Source organism: Equus caballus, chromosome 3 (assembly GCF_041296265.1).
Source record: "Equus caballus isolate H_3958 breed thoroughbred chromosome 3, TB-T2T, whole genome shotgun sequence".
In the NCBI taxonomy this organism is placed as follows: Eukaryota; Metazoa; Chordata; class Mammalia; order Perissodactyla; family Equidae; genus Equus; species Equus caballus.
In genome coordinates this window covers 72,060,965-72,082,973 of record NC_091686.1, presented here as the reverse complement: position 1 = coordinate 72,082,973, position 22,009 = coordinate 72,060,965, and the positions used below count along the sequence as shown (strand labels likewise).

The window sequence follows — 22,009 nt, the reverse complement described above, 5'->3', positions numbered from 1 at the left end:
TATTATTTCTATAAAACTATGTCACTTATCTAGAGGAATTGTATGGAAAAACCTCTGATGTACTTTTCCTATAGATCCCCTAGTATCAAAGTTTTCATGAGTTTTTTAAATAAACTCATGCCTGATGCTAGGGAATGTTTGTTGTGAGACTTTGATGTTGGACTTCTTGACGACTATAGATAGATATGTTTTTCTCACCAGGACCACTTGGAGACTAAAGTGATTCCCGGATTGTATATCTTAGGAGGGTCTGGGGCATCCTTGTTATTTGATTTTCCTATTATTTCCATAAAATTTGCATAATTTTTACAGTTTTTGTATTGTTATTGATTATCATCAGTCTTAGTGTGCCTAGGTTTAGGAAAATGATGATGTATTTGGTTTTTGCTCTGCAAAGGATGTAATGTTTCCACATTAAGTTCACGAGAGGGGTGAGACAACAGGTTTCTGAGGAAAGAGATAAGGAAGGAGACATGCTGCTCTAGTATGGTTATCTAGAATAAGAATCATTATTTCAAATTGTCTTCAACAAACATATTGAATTGCTCACCATATCAGTAGTAACTAAGTGGTGTTGTGCCGTGTTTTGAAGAACTGGACATGTGAGTGTGTGTGTGTGTGTGTGTACACATACATTTGGAGAGAATGAAAATTCAAGAATTCCTTAAGAGTATGGGCTCTATATTAATCAAACCTGCAATTGGGACCTTACATCCATTATCAAAGGCTAAAATGAGAGTGAAAGCAACCTGATGAATCCTTTCAAAGAGCTATGAGGTAAAGAGAATAAGCTAGTGAAACCAAAGTCTTTGTTAAGTAGCTCAGTTGTATATTAGGAAGCATGAAGAAGCTGTTATATTTCTAAATCCACATGCATTCCACTGGGAAAGGAATTAAACTGGATGAAGGCAAACATCTTGCCATGTCTTTAGGTAAGGAGTGATTCTGAGGCTGGATGCACAGTAAAGCCAAGCAGCATTAGTGGTGGAAAATGAAGGGTGAACCATTTTAGACAATTCTAACTATTGAATAGTTTCTTTTGCAAAAGATAAAGTTACAAAATCTACATCAACTTGAAGTTAAAATATTCTGAGTATTTGCACAATAATAGTGATATTGCGAATGCACAGCTTAAGGCTATTGTGTCCATATTCAATGTCTGAAACACAGTTAAGCTCAATAATCTTCTTTTGGTATAGCTTTTGTATTAGAGTAATTAAGGTCAATATCCCACAGAGTCTTTTAATTTAACTTTTGCCTCTGCTTTGCTTTAGCATGACATATTTCTAACTCTTAAACAGGTAGTAATCACTTGAAAACAAATTTTGATCTCAGAAGCTAAATTATGAAAGTTTGGTTTGTCATAAGAGGAAGGAACTTTTACATCACAACTACTTGCTGGAATTAACTGGGGGAGTCCCATCTGTGAGGCATACCAGCTTCAGGTCTCAGGTACAACTACTCCCTTTTTTCCTTCTTTCCTCTTTTAGCAAACTTCCAGCAATACACCAGACATTTTGAGATGACAAATACAGCAGTCGCCACACAGTCCAGCAGGAACCCAATCACATCCAAAGAGTGGTACTGGAACCAGTTGAGGTCATGGGAGGCTGGCCTCAGGTGTTTGGCTCCTTTGTGGCGCATGACAAACTCGATCCAGAAGACTGCTCGATCTAGAGGCTTCATTGGCTGATCATGTTGAATTCTTGATAATTTCATAGCATTCTCTTTATATCTAAAGGAGAAACACAAAGATAACAACATTGAAAAGAAGTTAATTTGCTGAAGCGTATCATTCCCATGAAAAGCTTTTGAAGTGCCATACACAAGGTTCAAAATAAACGTCAGAGAGTTGCGGAAGAATTATATTTTTCTTGAAACTTCATCGACAGTTTTGTTTTTAAATTGCAATTTTCTGATGACGAATACTTTAAAAAGTGAAGATCTAGATAACGTGGGAAAGTTAAATCTTTTCTAGCAGGCATAATGATAGAAGCCATTCTGAGGGCTCTAAGTCAGAAGACGAATGCAATTTTAGGATGATGCTCTTGAAGTTTCTAAAGAGGAATTGTGCCATTGAGCTGTGTTCCCACCTCAGAATCTTTGCACTTTGTGTCCCCTCTCTCCCTGTCCTCGAGCACTCTTCCCTGCGACACCCCAAGGCTTGCTTCCTACTTTTGAGGGAGGCATTAGCTTTAGTGTCACATCTCAGACAGGCTCTTCCTGGCCACCCTAATAGCAGCCCTAGGCATGTCTTCCATATTTTTCTTTTTTTCCTATTTGAATTCTAGATTTCTAAATACATTTTGTAAAATATACTTTAATTTAAGTAAAAAATACAAAAGAATAACACACATATCCTAAGCGAAGAGCTCAAAATTTCACTATCAGCTGGAAAATCATCCTGAAGTGAATACTAAATGTACCTACAACCTACATATTGGTATCGGATACCACAAGCTACTAGAAGCTCATCTTTTTCTTCTACTGTTTACTCACTAATCTCTTCTACAACTTAACTGCTATCATTATTTTTAATAGCATAGATTGGTTTTTCTGTGTCATATATTAGAATTAGATAGTATCATTCATTTGTTTTTGTCCTTTCTGTAGCAGTTATTAAATTCCACTACTGTATAGTATCCAATGTCTGACAATGCCATAGATTATGTCTTCATAGTTATCCATGGACATGTGGATTATTAATAATATTTTGGCCGTTTCTACTAATGCTGATATAAATATTTTTTAAATGTGTTTTGGTTTAAATATTTATACATTTCTGTTGGATAATTCCTAGAAGGGAATTGCTGAGAAGATGGTGCATGAATGATTATGATTTCTTTGTTGATTCTGAATTATTTAGAAATGTATTTCTTAATATTCAAAATTTAGTGATCTTTTTAGTTCTTTCTTTTCCTTTTTGATGATTTCTAACTTAATTCTTGTCTGGCCAGACAATATACTCTTTATAATTTGAAAAATTTCAACTACTAAGTCTTAGTTTCACCCCAGCATGATTGTCCATTCCATTAATTATTCTATATGCTGTTTAAAATATGTTTTCTCCATTGTTATACATATATCAAATAGGTCACTTTTTCAATTTACATTCTTCAAATCTTTTATGTAATTATTTATTTTGTTATCTTTTACTATATTATAGAAAAAGGTCTTTAAAAACACCCTAGTATGTCTATAGTTTGGTGTATTTGTTTTTGGATTTTTACTCTTTACTTATTGCTCTAACAGTGATTTACATTTATAAATTTCAGGTTTACCTCATTATATATTTCGATTTCTGTATAGATTACATCCTGTTCACCACCCAAAGACTAATTACAATCCATCACCACACACAAGTGCCTAATCACCCCTTTTGCTCTCCTCCATCTCCCCTTCCCGACTGGTGACCACCCATCCAATCTCTGTTTCTATGTGATTGTTCGTCATTGTTTTTGTCTTCTTCTTATGAATGAGATCACACATTTTTGGGGTTTTTCCTCTGGACTTATTTCATTTAGCATATTGCCCTCAAGGTCCATCCATGTTGTTACAAATGACCAGATTTCATCATTTCTTATGGCTGAGTAGTATTCCATTGTCTATATCTATGACATCTTTTATTTTCCATTCATCCCTTGATGGGCTCCTAGGTTGCTTCCAAGTCTTGGCTGTTGTGAATAGTGCTGCGATGAACATAGGGGTTCATATAACTTTATGCATTTGTGTTTTCATGTTATTTGGGTAAACACCCAACGGTAGAACAGCTGGATCTTATGGTATATCTATTTTTAAAGTTTTGAGGACTCTCCATACTGGCTATATCAGTTTTCACTCCCACCAGCAGAGTATGAGGGTTCCCTTCTCTCCACATCAGCTCCAACACTTATTGTTTCCTGTCTTGCTAATTATAGCCATTCTGATGGAAGTGAGATGATGTCTCATTCTGGTTTTGGTTTGCATTTCCCTAGTAGTTAGTGATGTCGACTGCCTTTTCATGTGTCTGTTGACCATCTGTATATCGTCTTTGGGGAGATGTCTGTTGAGATCTTTTGCCCGTTTTTTAATTGGGTTCTTAGTTTTTTTGTTGTTGAGATCTGTAAGTTCTTTATATATTTTGGATATTATCCTCTTATCAGATATATGGTTTGCAAACATCTTCTCCCAGTTGTTAGGTTGTCTTTTTGGTTTTTTGTTGTTTTCCTTTGCTGTGCACAAGGTTTTCAACTGAATGTAGTCCCATGTGCCTATGTTTTCTATTGTTTCCCTTACCCAGTCACACATGGTACTTGAAAATATGCTGCTAATAAGACTGATGTCAAAGAGCATACTGCCTAACTTTTCTTCCAGAAGTTTATTGGTTCCAGGTGTTGCATTCAAGTCTTTAATCCTTTTTGAGTTAATTTTTGTGTGTGGTGAAGGTAGTGGTCTAGTTTCATTCTCTTGCATGTGGCTATCCAGTTTTCCCAGCACCATTTATTGAGGAGACTTTCATTTCTCCATTGCATGTTCTTGGCTCGCTTGTTGAAAATTAGCTGTGTATAAATGTATGGGTTTCTATCTGGGCTTCCTGATTCTGTTCCATTGATCTGTGTCTCTGTTTTTGTGCCTGTACCATGCTCTTTTGGTTGCTATAGCTTTATAGTATGTTTTAAAATCTGGAATGTGATACTTCTAGAGTTGTTATTTTTTCTAGAGATTCCTTTGGCTATTTTGGGTCTTTTGTTCTTCCATATACCTTTTAGGATTCTTTGTTCTATTCCTGTGAAAAATGTTGTTGGAACTTTGATAGGTATTGTACTGAATCTGTAGATTGCTTTAGGAAATATACATATTTTTAGCTATGATAATTCTTCTAGTCCAAGTGCACAGAATATCTTTCCATTTCTTTGTATCTTCCTCCATGTCTTTCAACAATGTTTTATAGTTTTCAGTGTACAGATCTTTCACCTCTTTGGTTAGGATTATTCGTACATATTTTATTATATTTGTTGCAATTGGAAATGGGATTGAAGTTTGAATTTTTCTTTCTGCTAATTCCTTGTTAGTGTATAGAAATGCAACTGATTTTTGTATGTTGATTTTGTATCCTGCAGCTTAACCATATTCATTTATTATTTCTAAAAGTTGTTCAGTGCATTCTTTAGGGTTTTCTATATATAAAATCATGTCATCTGAAAATAGTGACAGTTTCAGTTCTTCCTGATTTTGATTCCTTTTCTTTTTGTTGCCTGATTACTCTGGCTAACACTTCCAATAGCATGTTAAATAAAATTGGTGAAAGTGGGCATCCTTGTCTGGTTCTTGTTCTTAGAGGGATAGTTTTCAGTTTTTCTCCATTGAGAATGATTGTAGTTGTGCACTTGTCACATGTGGCCTTTATTGTTTTGAGGTACTTTCCTTCTATATCCATTTTATTGAGAGATTTTATCATAAATGGATGCTGCATCTTGATGAATACTTTCTCAGCCTCTATTGAGAGAATTGTTTGATTTTTATTTCTCATTTTGTGATGTGGTGTATCATGTTGATTGATTTGTGAATGTTGAACCATCCCTGCATAAATCCCTGGAATAAATCCTGCTTGATCATGGTGTACGATCTTTTTAATGTGTTGGAATTGATTTGGTAGTATTTTGTTGAGGATGTTTGCATTGAGGTTCATCAGTGATAAGGGCCTGTAATTTTCCTTTTTGTGTTTCCTAGTCTGGTTTTGGTATCAGGATAATGTTGGCTTTGTAGAATGAGTTAGGAACCCTCCCTTCCTCTTCAACTTTTGGAAGAGTTTGAGAAGGATAGGTATTAAGTCTTCTTTGCATGTTTGGTAGAATTCACTAGAGAAACTGTCTGGTCCTAGGCATTTATTTTTTGGGAGGTTTTTGGTTACTCTTTGATCAGCTTACTGGAGATTGTTCTATTCAAATCCTCTATTTCTTCTTGATTCTGTTTTGGAAAGTTATATGATTCTAAGAATTTATCTATTCCTTCTGGATTATCTAATTTGTTGTCATATAGCTTTTTGTAATATTCTCATATAGTCTTTTGTGTTTCTGAGGTGTCTGTTGTAATTTCTCCTCTTTAATTTCTGATTCGATTTATTTGAGCCTTCTCTGTATTTTTCTTGTTAAGTCGAGCTAAAGGTTTGTCAATTTTCTTTATCTTTTCAAACACCAGCTCTTAGTTTCATTGATTTTTTCTATTCTTTTTTAGTCTCTATTTCATTTATTTCTGCTCTGGTTTTTATTATTTCCATCCTTCTATTGATTTGGGGCTTTGTTTGTTCTTCCTTTTCCAGTTCCTTTAGTTTAGAGTTAGATTGTTTATTTAGGATTTTTCTTCTTTGTTGTGGAGTCCTTCATTGCTATAATCTCCCCTCTTAGAACAGCCTTTGCTGTACCCCATAGATTTTGGCACTTTGTAATTTCATTCCCATTTGTCTCCAGGTATTTTTTGATTTCTCCACTAATCCAGTCATTGTTCAGTCACATCTTGTTTAATCTCGACATATTTGTGTCTTTTCTGAATTTCTTCCTGTAGTTGATCTCTAGTTATATACCTTTGTGGTCTGAAAAGATGCTGGGTATTATTTCAATCTTCTTAAATTTATTGGGACTAGTTTGTGGCCTAATATGTGATCAATCCTCAAAAATGTTCATGCACATTTGGAAAGAATGTGTGTTCTATGGTTTTTGGATTTAATGTTCTATGTATATCTACTAAGTCCATCTGGTTTAATACGTCCTTTAAGGCCAATATTTCTTTACTGATTTTCTGTTTGGGTTATCTATCCATTGGTGTCAGCGGAGTGATAAAGTACCCTAAGATTCTTGTATTGCTGTCTATTTCTCCTTTAATGTCTGTTAATAATTGTGTTATATATTTAGGTGCTCCTAGGTTGGGTGCATAGATATTCACAAGTGTTATGTCTTCTTCTTGGATTGTTCACTTTATCATTATGCACTTCCCTTCTTTGTCTCTTGTTACATTTTTTGTTTTAAAGTCTATTTTGTCTCATATAAGTATTGCTACCCAGCTTTCTTTTCATTGCAATTTGCTTGGAGTATCTTTTCCATCCCTTCACTTGCAGTTTGTGACTATCGTTAGGTTTGAAGTATGTCTCCTGTATGCAGCATATATGACTCTTGTTTTTTATCCATTTGGCCATCCTATGCCTTTTGATTGGAGTATTTATTCCATTGACATTTAAAGTATCTATGGATAGGTATGTACTTATTGCCATTTTGTTACTTTTCTTCTGTGTGTTTTAGTAGATCTTCTCTGTTCCTCTCTTCTTCTCTTGACTCTTCCCTTGTGGGTTCATGGCTTTCTTTAGTATTGTGTTTGGGTTAATTTCTTTGAATTATTTGAGTATTCACTATGGATTTCTGGTTTGTGATTACCATGAAGCTCATACATAATAATCTACATATATAGCAATCTATATTGAATTGATGATCTCTTTAGTTTGATCTCCTTCTATAAGCTCTACTCCCTTAATTCTCTCCTCCCACGTTTTATGTTTTTGATATAATATCTAACCTCATCTTTTCTGTATGTGTATCTATTACCCTTTTATCATTGAAATAGTTGAAATCATACCTTTTGTCTTTTGACCTTCATATTATCTTCATACGGCATTGATCTACTACCTTTAATGTAGTTTTGCCTTTACCAGTGATTTTATTGCTTTTTTCTTTTAATTTTCTCATTCCTATTGTTGAGTTTCTCTTTACCATTTAAATAAGTCCTTTTGATATTTCTTTTAAGACTGATTTCTTGGTGATAAACTCCTTTAATATTTGCTTCTCTGTGAAAATCTTTCTGTCTCTTTCCATTCTGAATGATAACCTGGCCAGGTAGAATATTCTTGACTGTTGATTTTCTCCTTTCAACACATTAAATATATTGTGCCACTCCCTTCTAGCCTCTAAGGTTTCTGCTGAGAAATCAGCTGATAGCCTTAAGGGATTTCCTTTGTATGTCACTTGATGCCTTTCTCTTGTGATTTTTAGGATTCCCTCTTTATCTATAATTCTTGACATTTTAATTATAATGTGTCTTGGTGTGGACCTCTTTGGGTTTATCTAATTTGGTGCTCCTTGTGCTTCCTTTACTTGGATGTCTGTTTTCTTCCTTAGGTTAGTTAAGTTTTAAGCTATTATTTCTTCAAATAGATTCTCTGTCCCTTTGTCTCTCTCTTCCCCTTCTGGGACACCTAAAATATGAATGTTAGTGCACTTGATGTTGTCCCAGACTTCCTTTAGAGTGTTCTCATTGTTTTTAGTTCTTTTGTTTTTTATCTCTTCAGCTTGGGTGATTTTCTCTAGTCTTCCATCCAGTTCACTGATCCATTCTTCTGTATCGTCCACTGTGCTATTGAGACCATTTAGTGAATTTTTCATTTCCAGTATTGTATTCTTCATTTCTGATTAGTTCTATTTTATGTTTCCCAGTCCTTTGCTGATGATCTCACTGTGTTCATCCATTCTCCCAAGATCAGTGAGCACCTTTATGACATTTTGTTTGAACTCTTTGTCAAATAGATTGTTTATTTCTGTTTCACTTTTTTCTTTTCCTGGAGTTTTATCCTGTTCCTCTTGCTTGGAATGTATTCCTTTGCCTCTTCTTTTGCCTCATTCTCTGTGTTTATATCTATGTCTTAGGTGGGTCACCTATGTCCCCTGATCTTGGAGATGACCTTGTGTCAGAGATAACTTTGAAGGTCCAACAGTGTGCTTGCCTCTCATCACCAGTTCCAAATGTTCCAGGAGTGACCCCTGTGTGGGCTACATGTGTGTTTCTGTTGTGTCAGTGTTGCTGTTGCTGCACATGCCCAGGGAGTCTAGATTGTTCCCCTGATCAGCTGATTGTTGTGCTATGCTGCATGTGGCTGCTATGGACCCTTCAATCAGTTTATTATATTTGGAGAGACTCAGCACATTTTGCTGCAAAGTCTAATGGCATATTCCTGTTGGAGTTTTTCTCTTAAGTGAGTAGGCCATCATCATGGCTGGTTGTGAGGCTCAGGGTCTTACAATTGCTCTAGGCCTCACACCTGTAAGGCTGTTGTCAGTTCTCTTGGGATTGCAGCTTAGTGGGGCTGGCCACAGCCATGAGTGTGTCCAGTTGTTTCAGGCATTGGAAGCTGAGGCAGATCATCTATCTGGCTTTTTGAGAAGCACAGCTCTTCAGCTGCCAATAAGGCCCAGGGCTGACAGGTCTGCACCCATTGTCATCACAGCCCTGGCCCTTGCAAACTTCTTGACTCCCTGGAACTGACTGAGTAGCACCAGTGCAGAGGCCTCCACACACTTCACCATCACCCTACACTGGCTCTTCCCACATGCCCTGTGCCACAGAGGGAGACCCACTCACCTGTCAGCAGAGGATCCAAGCACCCAGTCAATGCAAGTGGAAAAGTTGCTCAAAGGCTTGCTTTGGGTGGGGCCAGTCCCTAGGGAGCGCTGAGATGGATTAAACTTGCCCACTAAGTGGTGGTGCAGACCCTGGGCTAACAGGCCAGAGGAAGAACTCCAATGGCATCTGCCAGCATCTGTGTCAGCACACATCTACTACATCACAATAATGGCTACCTCCAATTTCTCAGTTCCTTGAGAGTACTCACATCTCACTGGGATGAACCCAGAGCCTATCAGCTGAGTGTCTTTTCACCAAACGATTGTTCACCTTTCTTTCTTGTGATTTATGTTGCTTTCCACAATGGGTAAATTTGTGCATGGGCCCTTTAAGAGCTGGCTTTTTTCCACTTATGTAGGATAGCTTTCCTAGGGGTATTCTTCCTTCAAGTTAAAAGCCAGCAAAGCCAGATATTATGAGACTTGTCTCAGTTGTGCTGAGTCTGAAGGATGCTTATAGTTGCAATACTCCCCTACTCAGGTCCCCTACTCCTCCAGCGAAGGGTGCATAACGTATGATTGTTCCAGGCCAGCTTGCTGTGAAACTCCATGGCTTGCAAAGGTGTTTTTTTTCTCTCCAGACAGGAATTTCTGCCTCAATCAGTACTTTCTTTTGTTGTGGCAGTTATTTTTACCCATTTTTCAGTTATCTCTCATGGGTAGTTGTTCCAAAAATCGTTGTATCTTGTTTGTGTTTGTGGGAAGGAGTTCAGTTCAGAGTTTGCCTATGTCACCATCTTGATACACTCCCCATCTGTTTTATCTTCTTGTCTACTTTTACTTTGTGTATTTTGAGGATTTACTAGTAAGTATTTCTAATTAATCATTTGCATTATTTTGAAGGATTAACCTATTTATCATTATGAATTATTTATTTTTATTTTAGAAGTGTTTCTGTTCTACTGTGTCTGATATTAGTATAGCTTTACATCTTTCTATAGCTATTGTTGAAAAAGATATTTTATTACCTTTGTACTTACAATTTTCTTGTACTCTTCTATTTATGGATGTCTTGTAAATATGATGTGAAGTCAGTTTTTAAAATCCATTCTCACTATCTTTGTCTTTAAATGATTTAGTCTGTTTAGATTTACTGTAAGTAGTGATATCCTTATATATGTTTACACAAAAGCACATATAGCAATATTCCTAATAGCCAAACAAGGAACAACGAAAATAGCCACGAACTGATGAGTTGGTAAATAAAATGTGCTATGTCCTTATCATAGAATATTACTCAGCAATACAAAGCTATGACAGGGAATAAAGTCAAAAACATTATCCTATGTGAAAGAAGCCAGTTGCAAAAGACCGTATATGATATGATTCCATGTATATGAAATGTCCAGAAGGTCTAATCTATAGAGACAGAGAATTGATTAATGGTTGCTTAGGCAGGGGGCAATAGGACGTGACTTCTAATGCATGTCACATTTCCTTTTGTGGTGATGAAAATTTCCTAAATTTATATCATTATGATGACTTCATAGCTCTGTAAATGTACTACATATATTTGAATTTTATAGTTTTAAGGGTTTATTTTATAAGTATGTAAATTATATCACATTATAAAATCTGCTAACGTGATAAAATCAATTTTTGACATAAAGAAATTTATAGTTTCAGAGATGTTAACTACTGAAATGAAAGAATTTATGATATTTCTTGTTCATCATTCTTACTTCTTGGATGTCATATCATAAGAAATGTGTCCTTCTTACAATTAACTATGTAATGTTACACTATTTGAGGAGAAAACTGTTGTCCCAATTGGTTACCTATTAAATCTATGGGGTTAAGATACAACTTTGAAATAAATGTCAGGGTGAAAATAAAGGTAGCTTTAAGATTGGTTAAGTCATTAATAATTTTATAATTAGCCTCTTAAAAAGAGATGAAACTCATACTCATCATTGGCAAAAGGATCTATCTGTAAATACTACATATTAAAAAAATAGTGATACTTACGATGGGTCATTAATGACTCTCTTCAATGCATGGAGCAAATCTGTACTTGACATTGTAGTGAAGTCCAGTCTAACAGCTGCTCCCTTGGTCTTCACGTGAACAACATTATCAGGTTGATCCGCAAACAAAGGAATGCCCACCATAGGGATCCCATGGTAGATCGCCTCATAGATGCCATTGGCTCCACCATGAGTTATAAAGGCTTTGGTTTTTGGGTGTCCTATGATAGGGTGAATTTCAGCAAACCATTAAGTATAAGTCTTAGAATAAAATGAGAGTAGGGCAATATAAGACACTGAAAGAGGCACTTTATTCTAGATAACACATTATTATATACATGAAATATATTAAAATGCCTTTCAGAGGTCATAGGAAGCCAAATCTAAAGCTGCTGTAGAGATAATTGAAGTCTACAGAGAAGATTAGTGTATGCCTTCAGAAATGAAAAGGGAATACGTGATGGCCAGGTGGACAAAATTGAAAGAGAACATGCTGGATAAAAAAAACAATGAGTTGGAAAAAAAAGGGGGACGGGATATGTTAGAATATATTCTCTTAATGAAATAATGAAGTCACTGAATCTGATAAGTATCATATCAAGGCAGCAGGAAGTTGATTGTGGTGGTGCAGGAATCAGAGGAAGGAAAGGTTACAGTTATCCTTTCCCCCTACGACTGCGAAATAAATATGAGAAAGTTAGTTTTTAATTTTGAGCTTTCCAATAATAAATATTCAATAAACTCATCTCATGCTGAACTGTTATCATCTGATTTGAGTTACTCTCATTATAGTGTTTGCTTTCCAGAATCTTACCGAGAAGGTCATTCTGGGGGATCCACTTATAGAGCCGAGTATTTGGCCCTAAGGTATCTGGTTTCTTGCCATCAAATCTCCATATAACCTGTTAGAATAAAGAAAATGCCTTATTCCACGAGTCAAACTTCAAAGTGTAGCACATTAGAATCTAAATAGATTGGGAGGCCTCTAGTTAAGTCTATTCATCATGACAGATGAAGAAATGAGGGAAGAGATGCTAAGTAATGAGAACCAATAAAACACGGATATAATAGGAATTCTCATGTTTCACGTACTTATTTTATATTCAGTCAAGTTTGATTGCAATCATGATGTTTCACACTTGGACTAGACAAATGAGATTTTCAATCACCAATTCAAGCACATAAAATTTTTTTAGGCAGTCATTTTAATTTTAGTGCAAAAAAAAGGCAAATCATGAATAATCTACTAATTTAACTATTATATTAGCTCTCAGCTGCCAAATTTAATATTAGCTTGCTTATTTCTTTTTGATGGTTAGCAGAAGTGATTTATTTATATGCACTTGTCCTATAAGTTATATCATTAGAGTTTTACATCTTTCGATTTGCCAAACGTGAAATGTGTCATTCAGCTATTTGTGAGAATAATAATTCTGATTTTTAACTATTTATTTTTAATAACAAATAATTTCTACTTGCTAAGTATGTTTAAGTTTACTAATTATTAATCCCAATACTTCCAAGAAAAATTTCAAGTAGTAATCTTTTACATGAATCCATAGTATTATCACTATTGCTAGGTTTGAAAATTCTTTACATGTTGAAAAGAAGAGCCTCTTAGTACTTCATATATAAGAGTATTGCTGTTGAAAAAAATTGAATATCATGATGGTGCTAAATTTTACTCAACTGACTGTTAACACTTTCAGGATGCATTCCAACCTTGACAGTATTGATCAATATGGTTTCTTATAGCCAAGCCATTTCCAAGCCCAGTACCAAAATTAGTTGTAGATTTTGCAATTCCTCAGCAACCCTCATAAGCCAGATTTTAAATTACCAGTGGTTAACATCTATTTGCTATGTGAGTCTTAAAGCAACTTCAGTTCTCAGAAAATTTGCATAAATGATAAGCAGAAAGCTGTAACAGGAAACTAAAAAGTAGTTCACAAATACACTGAGAGACTCAGGTATGTTCTATATATTAGAAATAATTTACTGCCGTATTTTACCAAGAAGAAAACATCAGAAACTTTCTTATGCTAGCCTGGCTTCTAATTGGCTCCTTTTTAGATTCCCTCCTCCTTCTTCAATTGAGAGGATTTATTATTCAGATGGATTAGAAGCAAGGTCCTTGCAGATCCATATTTTGTAAAACACAAGGTCACCTTAAGGGCTGACCCATCTCCATGATTTCTTTTGTTTCCCTGTTTCAAACTTTAGCAGGGACCTGATGCACAAGGACATTTTTTTCTCTTTCTTGTTTTCCAGTTGTTTATTGTCTCTCGTTAAATCATCGTGGCTGGATAGGAACCTGGATGCAGGTTGGTGAGCCTTGGCTATCCTTTCTTTTCATAACACCCTGAACAGCACATTGAATAGGGCTTTTCTGAAATTGAAGGGAAGTAAATGAGGCCTGGATTGCCTGGCAAACCTAAACTTCAGGATGCCTTTCAGACTGTTATCATTTCTTGTTTAATGTTAGTGTTAAAATTTACCTCCTTTCTTTCTTTCTATTTTTTTTTTTTTTTTTTTTTTTGCTGAAGAAGATTAACTCTGAGCTACATCTGTGCCAGTCTTCCTCTATTTTGTATGTGGGTCACCACCACAGCATGGCTGACTAGTGGTGTATGTCCATGCCCGGGATCTAAATCTGCAGCCCTGGGCTACTGAGGCTGATCACTCTGAACTTAACTGTCACACCAGGGGACAGCCCCTGACTCCTGTCTGAGAACATCTGTAGCATATACAGTGCCCTGAGGAATCTTACAAGGAAAAGGAGCAAATGACAGAGCAGAATTTGATGATAGGTGTACCTGCCCGCAATATCATTATAATACCCAAACTTCATGCTGCATCTGTTAAATACGTTTAATCTGATACCAATGTTAATGGCAAAATTATTGTCAATCAAAATCACCCTCTGCACTGTTGACACCTGCCATGTATACTTTCGCTTTTACACTCATTTTTGACATAAATTGGATCTATCATAGTACAGTGTAGTTTACCTTTCCTGTAGGAAATTTCTGTAATCACACCCTTTTCAAAATATGACAGATAAATTAAATAGCTGTCCAGTATAAGGTACTTTATCTAACCTTTTGTGGAATCTGGGCAAGGGCTGATGCAATCACATTGGCTCTTTCTTCTGTCATGTTGCTGATCATTGACCCCAGACTAAATACCACAATACCGTTTTCTCCAGAGCTGTGAGCAAATTCTTCCAATTCCTGTGAAGAAATAATTTACTCCATCACCAAAGAACAACAGCAACGTAAACATTATTGAAAGGATTGCTGCAAACAAATAAGGAGAGAAAATCATCTACTATCAGGAATTACTAGTATAGTGCCTGATTTTTTTTTCCTTGATGAAGATTAGCCCTCAGTTAACTACTGCCAGTCCTCCTCTTTTTTGCTGAGGAAGCCTGGCCCTGAGCTAACATCCGTGTCCATCTTCCTCTACTTTATACGTGGGACCCCTATCACAGCATGGCATGCCAAGTGGTGCCATGTCCGCACCCAGGATCTGAACCAGCGAACCCCGGGCCACCAAGAAGCAGAACATGCGAACTTAACTGCTGTGCTACTTGGCCAGCCCCTGATTATTTTTAATTGTGGTAAAGCATACATAATGTAAAAGTTACCATCTTTACCATTCCTATGTGAATAGTTCAGTAGTATGTACCTTCTCATTGTTGTACAACCAATATTCAGAACTTTTCACCTTGCAAATTGAAACTATACCCATTATACAATAATTCCCTGGCAACTGTCATTCTACTTTCTGCTTCTATGAATTTGGCTAGTCTAGATAATTTATATAAGTGAATCATATGGTATTTGTCATTTTGTGAATGTCCCATATCACTTAGAATAGTGTCATTAAGGTTCACTACTGTTGCAGCGTGTGTTAGAATTTCCTTCAATTTTAAGGCTGAGTAATATTCCATTGTGTGTAAATTCCACATTTTGTTTATTAATTCATCTGTTGATGGACACTTGGGTTGCTTCTGCATTTTGACTCTTGTGAATAATGCTGCTATGCAGATGGCTGTGTATATATCTCAGTGGGATCCTAATGTCAATTGCATTTGATACATAGTCAGAAGTGAACTGATGGGCCTTATGGTAATTCTACTTTTAATGTTTTGAGGAACCTCCATTCTGTTTTCCTCAGTGACTTTGTATAACAGATCTAATCCTTCAGTTCCTTTGCCATGATACAATTGATATGAGATTAATTTCCTTTATTATGTATATTTGTACAAATGTGTGTGTGTGTGTCTGTGTGTAAGAAAGAAGTGAAATAGAGCCAATATACAGTAGTGCAGACAATATTATGCCTAGTCTCTTCATTTACACTGTCATTAATTACTAACATAGACTCTTGGAAGGAGGCCACACAGCAAGATCTTGACTCACCTTTGATTCTTTACTGTTATAGTTCTACTAAATCATTTGCGTTTATGCCACACAGGTTTTCTGAGGAATTATTTTAGTTTAGTCATTAGTATTTACTGTCTCTGACTATGAGCACTATGAAAATTTTGTATGAGTGCGGTGACTTTACATCTTTTTCCTCACAGCTCTATAATAATTTATACCTCATCTAAACTTCGTATTTCCCGAGCTCCCCCTAAATTCTCTCTTTAAAGGCTGGAGAATGCTGATGAGTAATCTCAGACTCATCAGAAAAATGAATCTGATATTACTGTTTGGATTTTCCATGAAATAGCCCTAAGATTCCTATTTATAATCCAGAAATATACATGCATATTACTTATTTGAGTGACCATATTTCTGGTTTGTTTATGTATGACACCTTTGGCCATGAAATCATATTGTAAACTGGATGTCCTAGTAGAACGTGCTTTGTGTAACTGGCTGGGAGGGGCCATCATCATCACCTCCCAGAGTTCTCCAGGGAGCAGCTGGCCCACAGTGGGAGAGATACAGCAGGCTTTCTGCAGCAGAAAGCTGGTCACCCTCTTGCCTGGAATTGTTTCAGAATTATTCTGACTTGTATTCCCACATTCTTGCCTATTTAGAATCAATTTACTACTCTCAGTCCCGGAATAATTCCTTATGGCTCAGTACACACTCATACCAAGAAAAAGGAAATGTAGATGAGCCGAAAGTTTCCAGTATATGTTGTCAAAACTGCATACTCATCCTCTTTTTTGATTCAGTCCTTCTGTTTGAAATTCATTATTAGTTCATTTCGCTCTAGAAATTAATGATGTAACCTTTCCAATACAAAGAGTGTACTTTCTGCTTCTCATCATTGTTGTTCTATGATGCCCACTGGATATTCTTTAGCATTGTGGCCGTTCCCTATTATAATACTTTTTGCACAGTTTTTATTACATGTTTATATTCTAGGTTTCCAAGTAGAATGTATGGTATGTATGGGGGAAGATTGTGTCTCTGCTGCTTCTTTGCATACCAGCACATAGCTCTGGAATATGCTAGTCACTTTAAGAATATTCTTTGAGGGCCAGCCCTGGTGGCCTAGTGGTTAAGTTCGGCACACTCCACTTTGGTGGCCCTGTCTTGGTTGCCGGGTGCGGACCTACACCACTCATCTGTCATGAGTGGCCATGTTGTGGCAGCAAATGACATGCCAACAGAGGATGTTGGGCAACAGATGTTAGTTAGGGCAAATCGTTGTCAGCCAGAAAAAAAAAAAAAAAAGAATATTTTTGAAAGAGTGACTGATACGTTTTTATGTGATGAATAATGAGGCCTTAATTTAACTGACCCTATTCCCAATGTCTTTCAGGTATATTACTTTATTCTGTCATGATAATGAAATTCGGAGTCTTGTAATGGTTTTGAAATATATGAGTTTCTAAGTGGTAGGTCACTTTACACAGCTTCCCATATCTCTCACTGTAATCAAACATTCTAAATAAACAACACAGAATCAGTTCTAATGAAAATTCAAAGCAAACCAACCACACAAACAGGAATAGGTCACCTTAGGCAGGGGTTTGGCAGGTTTGCAGTGATATCCTCCAATAAACTGAAAATGTGGTAAGAATGGGCGAGGAAATTCAAAATCTCAATAGTTTCGAACGAGCCACATTTCGGCTTTTCTCATTAACTCAAATAATGTAGTAGGTCTTCCTGAAGGAAAAAAAGCAAATAAAAATAAGGAAATGAGAGTTTTCTAAAGTGAATATACCAGGTAATTTTCTGAAAAGAGCTAACAATGACATAGCCAAAGATGTTGAAACTTGTGTGTGGTTTCACAATACAATTACGTGTGAGAATATATATAATATACATATATGTTGTTTATATATATGACAAAGCGTAAGAGACTTTCATCTGTAAGATCACACCAGTGAATTCACAATCATAAACAGTTATTAAACTTAAGCCGCTAAAGAAATAAATTTAAATTTGCTTTTCTGTAAAGCTGCAAAAGTAATTGATGCAAATGTAAACAATGATTTCAACTGCTCCATCAGTTCTCCCTACCATACCCACGGACACTTGTTTCCCTGAAGCACTCCCTCCAGTTTTACAATTTAGAAAGCTATTCCCTTGATCATAGATTTTCCCAGTAAACTAAGGCTTTGAAAGTATGGCCACACTGGTACTCGGTTCACGTAAGGAGCTTAAAAATTTTTGCATATTAAATAAATGTATTTGCAAAAAATAGCTGGAAAGTTTTCATAAAGTATGGAAATAGGTGGGCTCACCCTTAATAGTGGCTCATTTTATCTGTAGAGACATTGTTTGTAGAAAGTATGGCTTGTAACTTGTATGTCCACCTTTTGACAAAATTCTAGGCCTTTAAAACAGATGTTTTGTAAGTACTTAGTGAAGGAATATGTAATCATTAAAAATTGTAATTATATGTTCACGTGTTTGAGATAGAGCAATTGTGAAGGACTCCTTCGGGTAATACTCCTTCAGGTAACACAGCAAAATAGTTTATTTTTTAAATGAAACTAAACTAAATAAGGGGAAATAATTACCTCATGGCTCCATAGACTGTTGTGCTAGAAATATATTACTGCTCAATATTATGTCTTTTTATTTATTTATTTATTTATTTTTATTTATTTATTTATTCATTTTTTTAAAGATTTTATTTTTCTCCTTTTTCTCCCCAAAGCCCCCCGGTACATAGTTGTGTATTCTTCGTTGTGGGTTCTTCTAGCTGTGGCATGTGGGACGCTGCCTCAGCGTGGTTCCATGAGCAGTGCCATGTCCGCGCCCAGGATTCGAGCCAACGAAACACTGGGCCGCCTGCAGTGCAGCGCGCGAACTTAACCACTCGGCCACGGGGCCAGCCCCAATATTATGTCTTTTTTGATCAAGATATTTAGTGAAATTTCTAATCATTTGTATTGAATATGAAATAAATTACAGTAAAATTGATGTGCAGGATGATTAGGCAGAGCACAGAGTATTTTTAGGGCAGTGAAACTACACTTATGATATTTTAATGGTGGACACGTGACACTATAATTTTGTCTAAACTCAAAGAACGTGCAACACCAAGATAGAACCCTAATATAAAATATGGACTTTAGATGATAATTGTATGTCAGTATCGTTTTGTCAACTGTAACACATCTACTTCTCTTGTGGGGAATGTTGATAATAAGGGAGGCATTCATGTGACGGTGCAAGGCGTAAGGAAAATCTCTACTCAATATTGCTGAGGACCTAAAAGTCTTCTATGAAATAAAACCTATTACAAACAAACAGATAAGAAATGATATGTGATTGCTTAACAGCTCCTAAGTGCTCTAACTTTTAATTTATGATTTCCTGGAGGGTCCTGTAGTAGTAGTGGACCACAGCATTCTAACTAACCCTATAATTTAAGTGTTTCCATAATATTTATGAGTTTGAGATATATTTTATATTTTTATTTGAACATTTCACTTATAAAAGACAAATTCCTATGACTTTATACAAACCCGCATTCCAAGGCACTAGGAAAATTAGGACTTCAAACCACCACCCAAACACATGACCTAGTACTTCACTGTAAAACTGATTCCACTGCTTCTCATTAAATGTTTGGAGCCAAAAGTCAAAATAAAGCACATATAACATATTTTTTACCCTCTCCATGAATGTCATCTGATCACTTAATTCTGACATAACAGCAGGTACATAAGACGGTGGGAATGGAAGTCCTCCACTATACTTTTCAACTTTATGGCCTGGAACGAAGCGGAGACTGTACATGAAAGGTATTTTCAGCAGCTCAGCAAACAGCTCACCACACGGTCCCACGGCATCTGCCAGAATGAGATCAAACTTTGATTCTTGTAATTTTCTTATAAGTTTCTTGTTCAAAACTGCATCTTTACAGAGCTTTTCAAAATAATCAGAAAATTCCTGAAGGACTTCTTGCAGTAGTGAAAACTGTGTCCAAAATGGTTCTTTTGTCAGATATGTCCAATCATTGATTATTTTCCTGACAATATCCTCAAATTCTTGTCTTGTTGAAGATGCAGGATAAATCTCAAATTTAATATCAGATGGTTTGTTGGGATCAACAAGAATGGAAGCTGAAGCTGTCAGAACAGTCACTTCGTGACCTCTCTGGACAAGTTCATCCAGGATTTTCTTCATATTGATCCAATGGCTGTAGTCTGTGGGCCACACCAGCACCTTTCCAGCACTCCCAGGGCTAAAGTTACAACTCAGCTGTAGCAGCAGCAGAAGTGAAATCCATTTCAGAGACATGTTGGTGGAATGCAATGGTTCCTTTCAAATTGCTGATCCCTTGTACCATTGCTCAGGCTTAAATTTAAGGAGAAATCAATCAGGAAGTTAAAATATAACTCCTACAGCTCAAAGTAAATAGATGATATGGACAGTCAGAGCATTTGGATAGCAAGTGGAAAAGCAAAAAGTAGATGACTTTGTTTGTATACATGTGTTTAATATCTGTTTTAACTTAAAAGTACTATTGTCTGCGAAGAGGTGATACTCTTGTATTTGTAAGTCAGCTATATTTGGAAGATTGTCAAGAACAAGTGGCAAGTGAGATGCAATTGTGTCTGCAGTCTTGTTGAACCTTAAAGTATACAGTTCAATAGTTCATAGTATATTCACAGAATTGTGCAACCACCACAACAATCAATTGAAGAGCATTTTCATCATCAATAAACCTTTACCCTTTAGGTGGAACTGCCTCATCTCTCTGCCACCCTCAAGCCTCATTCAACCATTAATCTAGTTTCTGTCTTTAGATTTGTCTATTCTGAACATTTCTTATGAATGGAATCATGCAATATGTGGTCTTTTGTGACTTACTCCTGTATTTTAGCATAACATTTTTAAGGTTCATCCATGTTGTAACATGTCAACCTTCATTCCTTTTTATTGGAAAATAATATTCCGTAGTATGTACATCCCCTATTTTGTTTAGTCATTCATAAGTCGACCAACAATTTGTTCTGCATTTTCTGAATATTATGAATAACGTCATTAACATTCACATAAAAGTTTTAAATGAACATATTTTCCTTTCTCTTGCTTATATACCTAGAAGTAGAATTTCTGGGGCATATGGTAACTCTGTGTTTCACCTTTGAGGATATGGCATACCATTTTCAAAAGTGAATGCACCATTTTCCATTTCCACTAGCAACATATAATGGTTTGAATTTCTCCATATCCTCGCCAACACTTGTTATTTTGTCTAATTATATCAGTGGGAGTGAAGTCATATTTCATGTCATTTGTTATTTTTCCCTCATCTTAATAGTGTCAAACACCTTTGCATATGTTTGTTCAACACTTGTATACCTTTCATGGAGAAATATCTATTCAGAACCTCTGTGTAATTTTTAATTGAATTATTTATCTTCTTATTACTCAATTATAAGATCCTTTCAGTTATATTTTGTATATACATCCCTTGTGAAATTTATGATTTGTAAATATATCTTTAATTATGCAGGTTGTCTTTTCACTTTCTTTATGGTGTGCTTTATAGAACAAAAGTTTTAAGTTTTGATGAAGTCCAGTTTCTCTATTTGTAATTTGGTTGTTGTGCTTTTGGTGTCATATAAGAAATCATTGCCAATCCCAATATCAAAATGTTTTACCTATGTTTTTCCATAAGAGGCTTATAGTTTTATTTTTACATTTAGGCTTTTGATCCATTTTGAATTTTTATATATGGTTTGAGGTAGGTGGTCTGACCTCATTGTTTTACATGTAGCTTTTAGCTTCATTTGAAGAATTTGTTTAAAAGAATGCTCATTCCTTTGTCAAAAATCACTTGATCATCAATGTGTGAGTATATTTCTGAATTCCAATGTCTATTTTGTTGATTTATTTGCTTTTCTGTATGTCTGTATCAAACTCTCTTGAATAGTGTTGTTTGTTGTTGGCTTTGAAATCAATTAGTATAATTCCTCCAACTTCGTTCTGTCTTTTCAAGATTATTTGATAAGTTTTAGGTCCTTTGAATATCTATGTGAATTTTAGGATTAGTTTGGCAATTCATGTAAAGAAATCAGCTGGGATTTTGATAGAGGTTTTGTTGAATTTGTGTATCAATTTGTGGAGAATTGCCATTAAAACAATATTAAGTGTTTTGATCTTAGAATATGAGATGTCTTTTATTTAG

At 35.7% G+C, this 22,009-nt stretch overlaps 1 protein-coding gene across 1 annotated transcript; it reads right to left on the bottom strand.

Annotated features, from left to right (window-relative positions):
* Positions 1-487: 487 nt before the first annotated feature.
* Positions 488-20,152, bottom strand: LOC100066415 (UDP-glucuronosyltransferase 2B4-like). Its single transcript, XM_070262388.1, has 5 exons — positions 19,483-20,152; positions 14,488-14,619; positions 12,201-12,288; positions 11,388-11,607; positions 488-1,735 (listed from the first exon to the last, which is right to left on the bottom strand). The coding sequence occupies exons 1-5, from the start codon at positions 20,110-20,112 to the stop codon at positions 1,459-1,461; spliced, it is 1,347 nt and encodes a 448-aa protein (XP_070118489.1). The 5' UTR covers positions 20,113-20,152; the 3' UTR covers positions 488-1,458.
* Positions 20,153-22,009: the final 1,857 nt, after the last annotated feature.

What these genes read in the sequence shown, in the direction of transcription:
- LOC100066415 (XM_070262388.1), bottom strand. Translation starts at nt 20,112, where the DNA reads ATGTCTCTGAAATGGATTTCACTTCTGCTGCTGCTACAGCTGAGTTGT. An exon ending in AGATGACATTCATGGAGAGG is followed by an intron (nt 14,620 to 19,482) that starts GTAAAAAATATG and finishes ATTTCTTCACAG; the next exon opens with GAATTGGAAGAATTTGCTCA. An exon ending in TTGCCCAGATTCCACAAAAG is followed by an intron (nt 12,289 to 14,487) that starts GTTAGATAAAGT and finishes TTATTCTAACAG; the next exon opens with GTTATATGGAGATTTGATGG.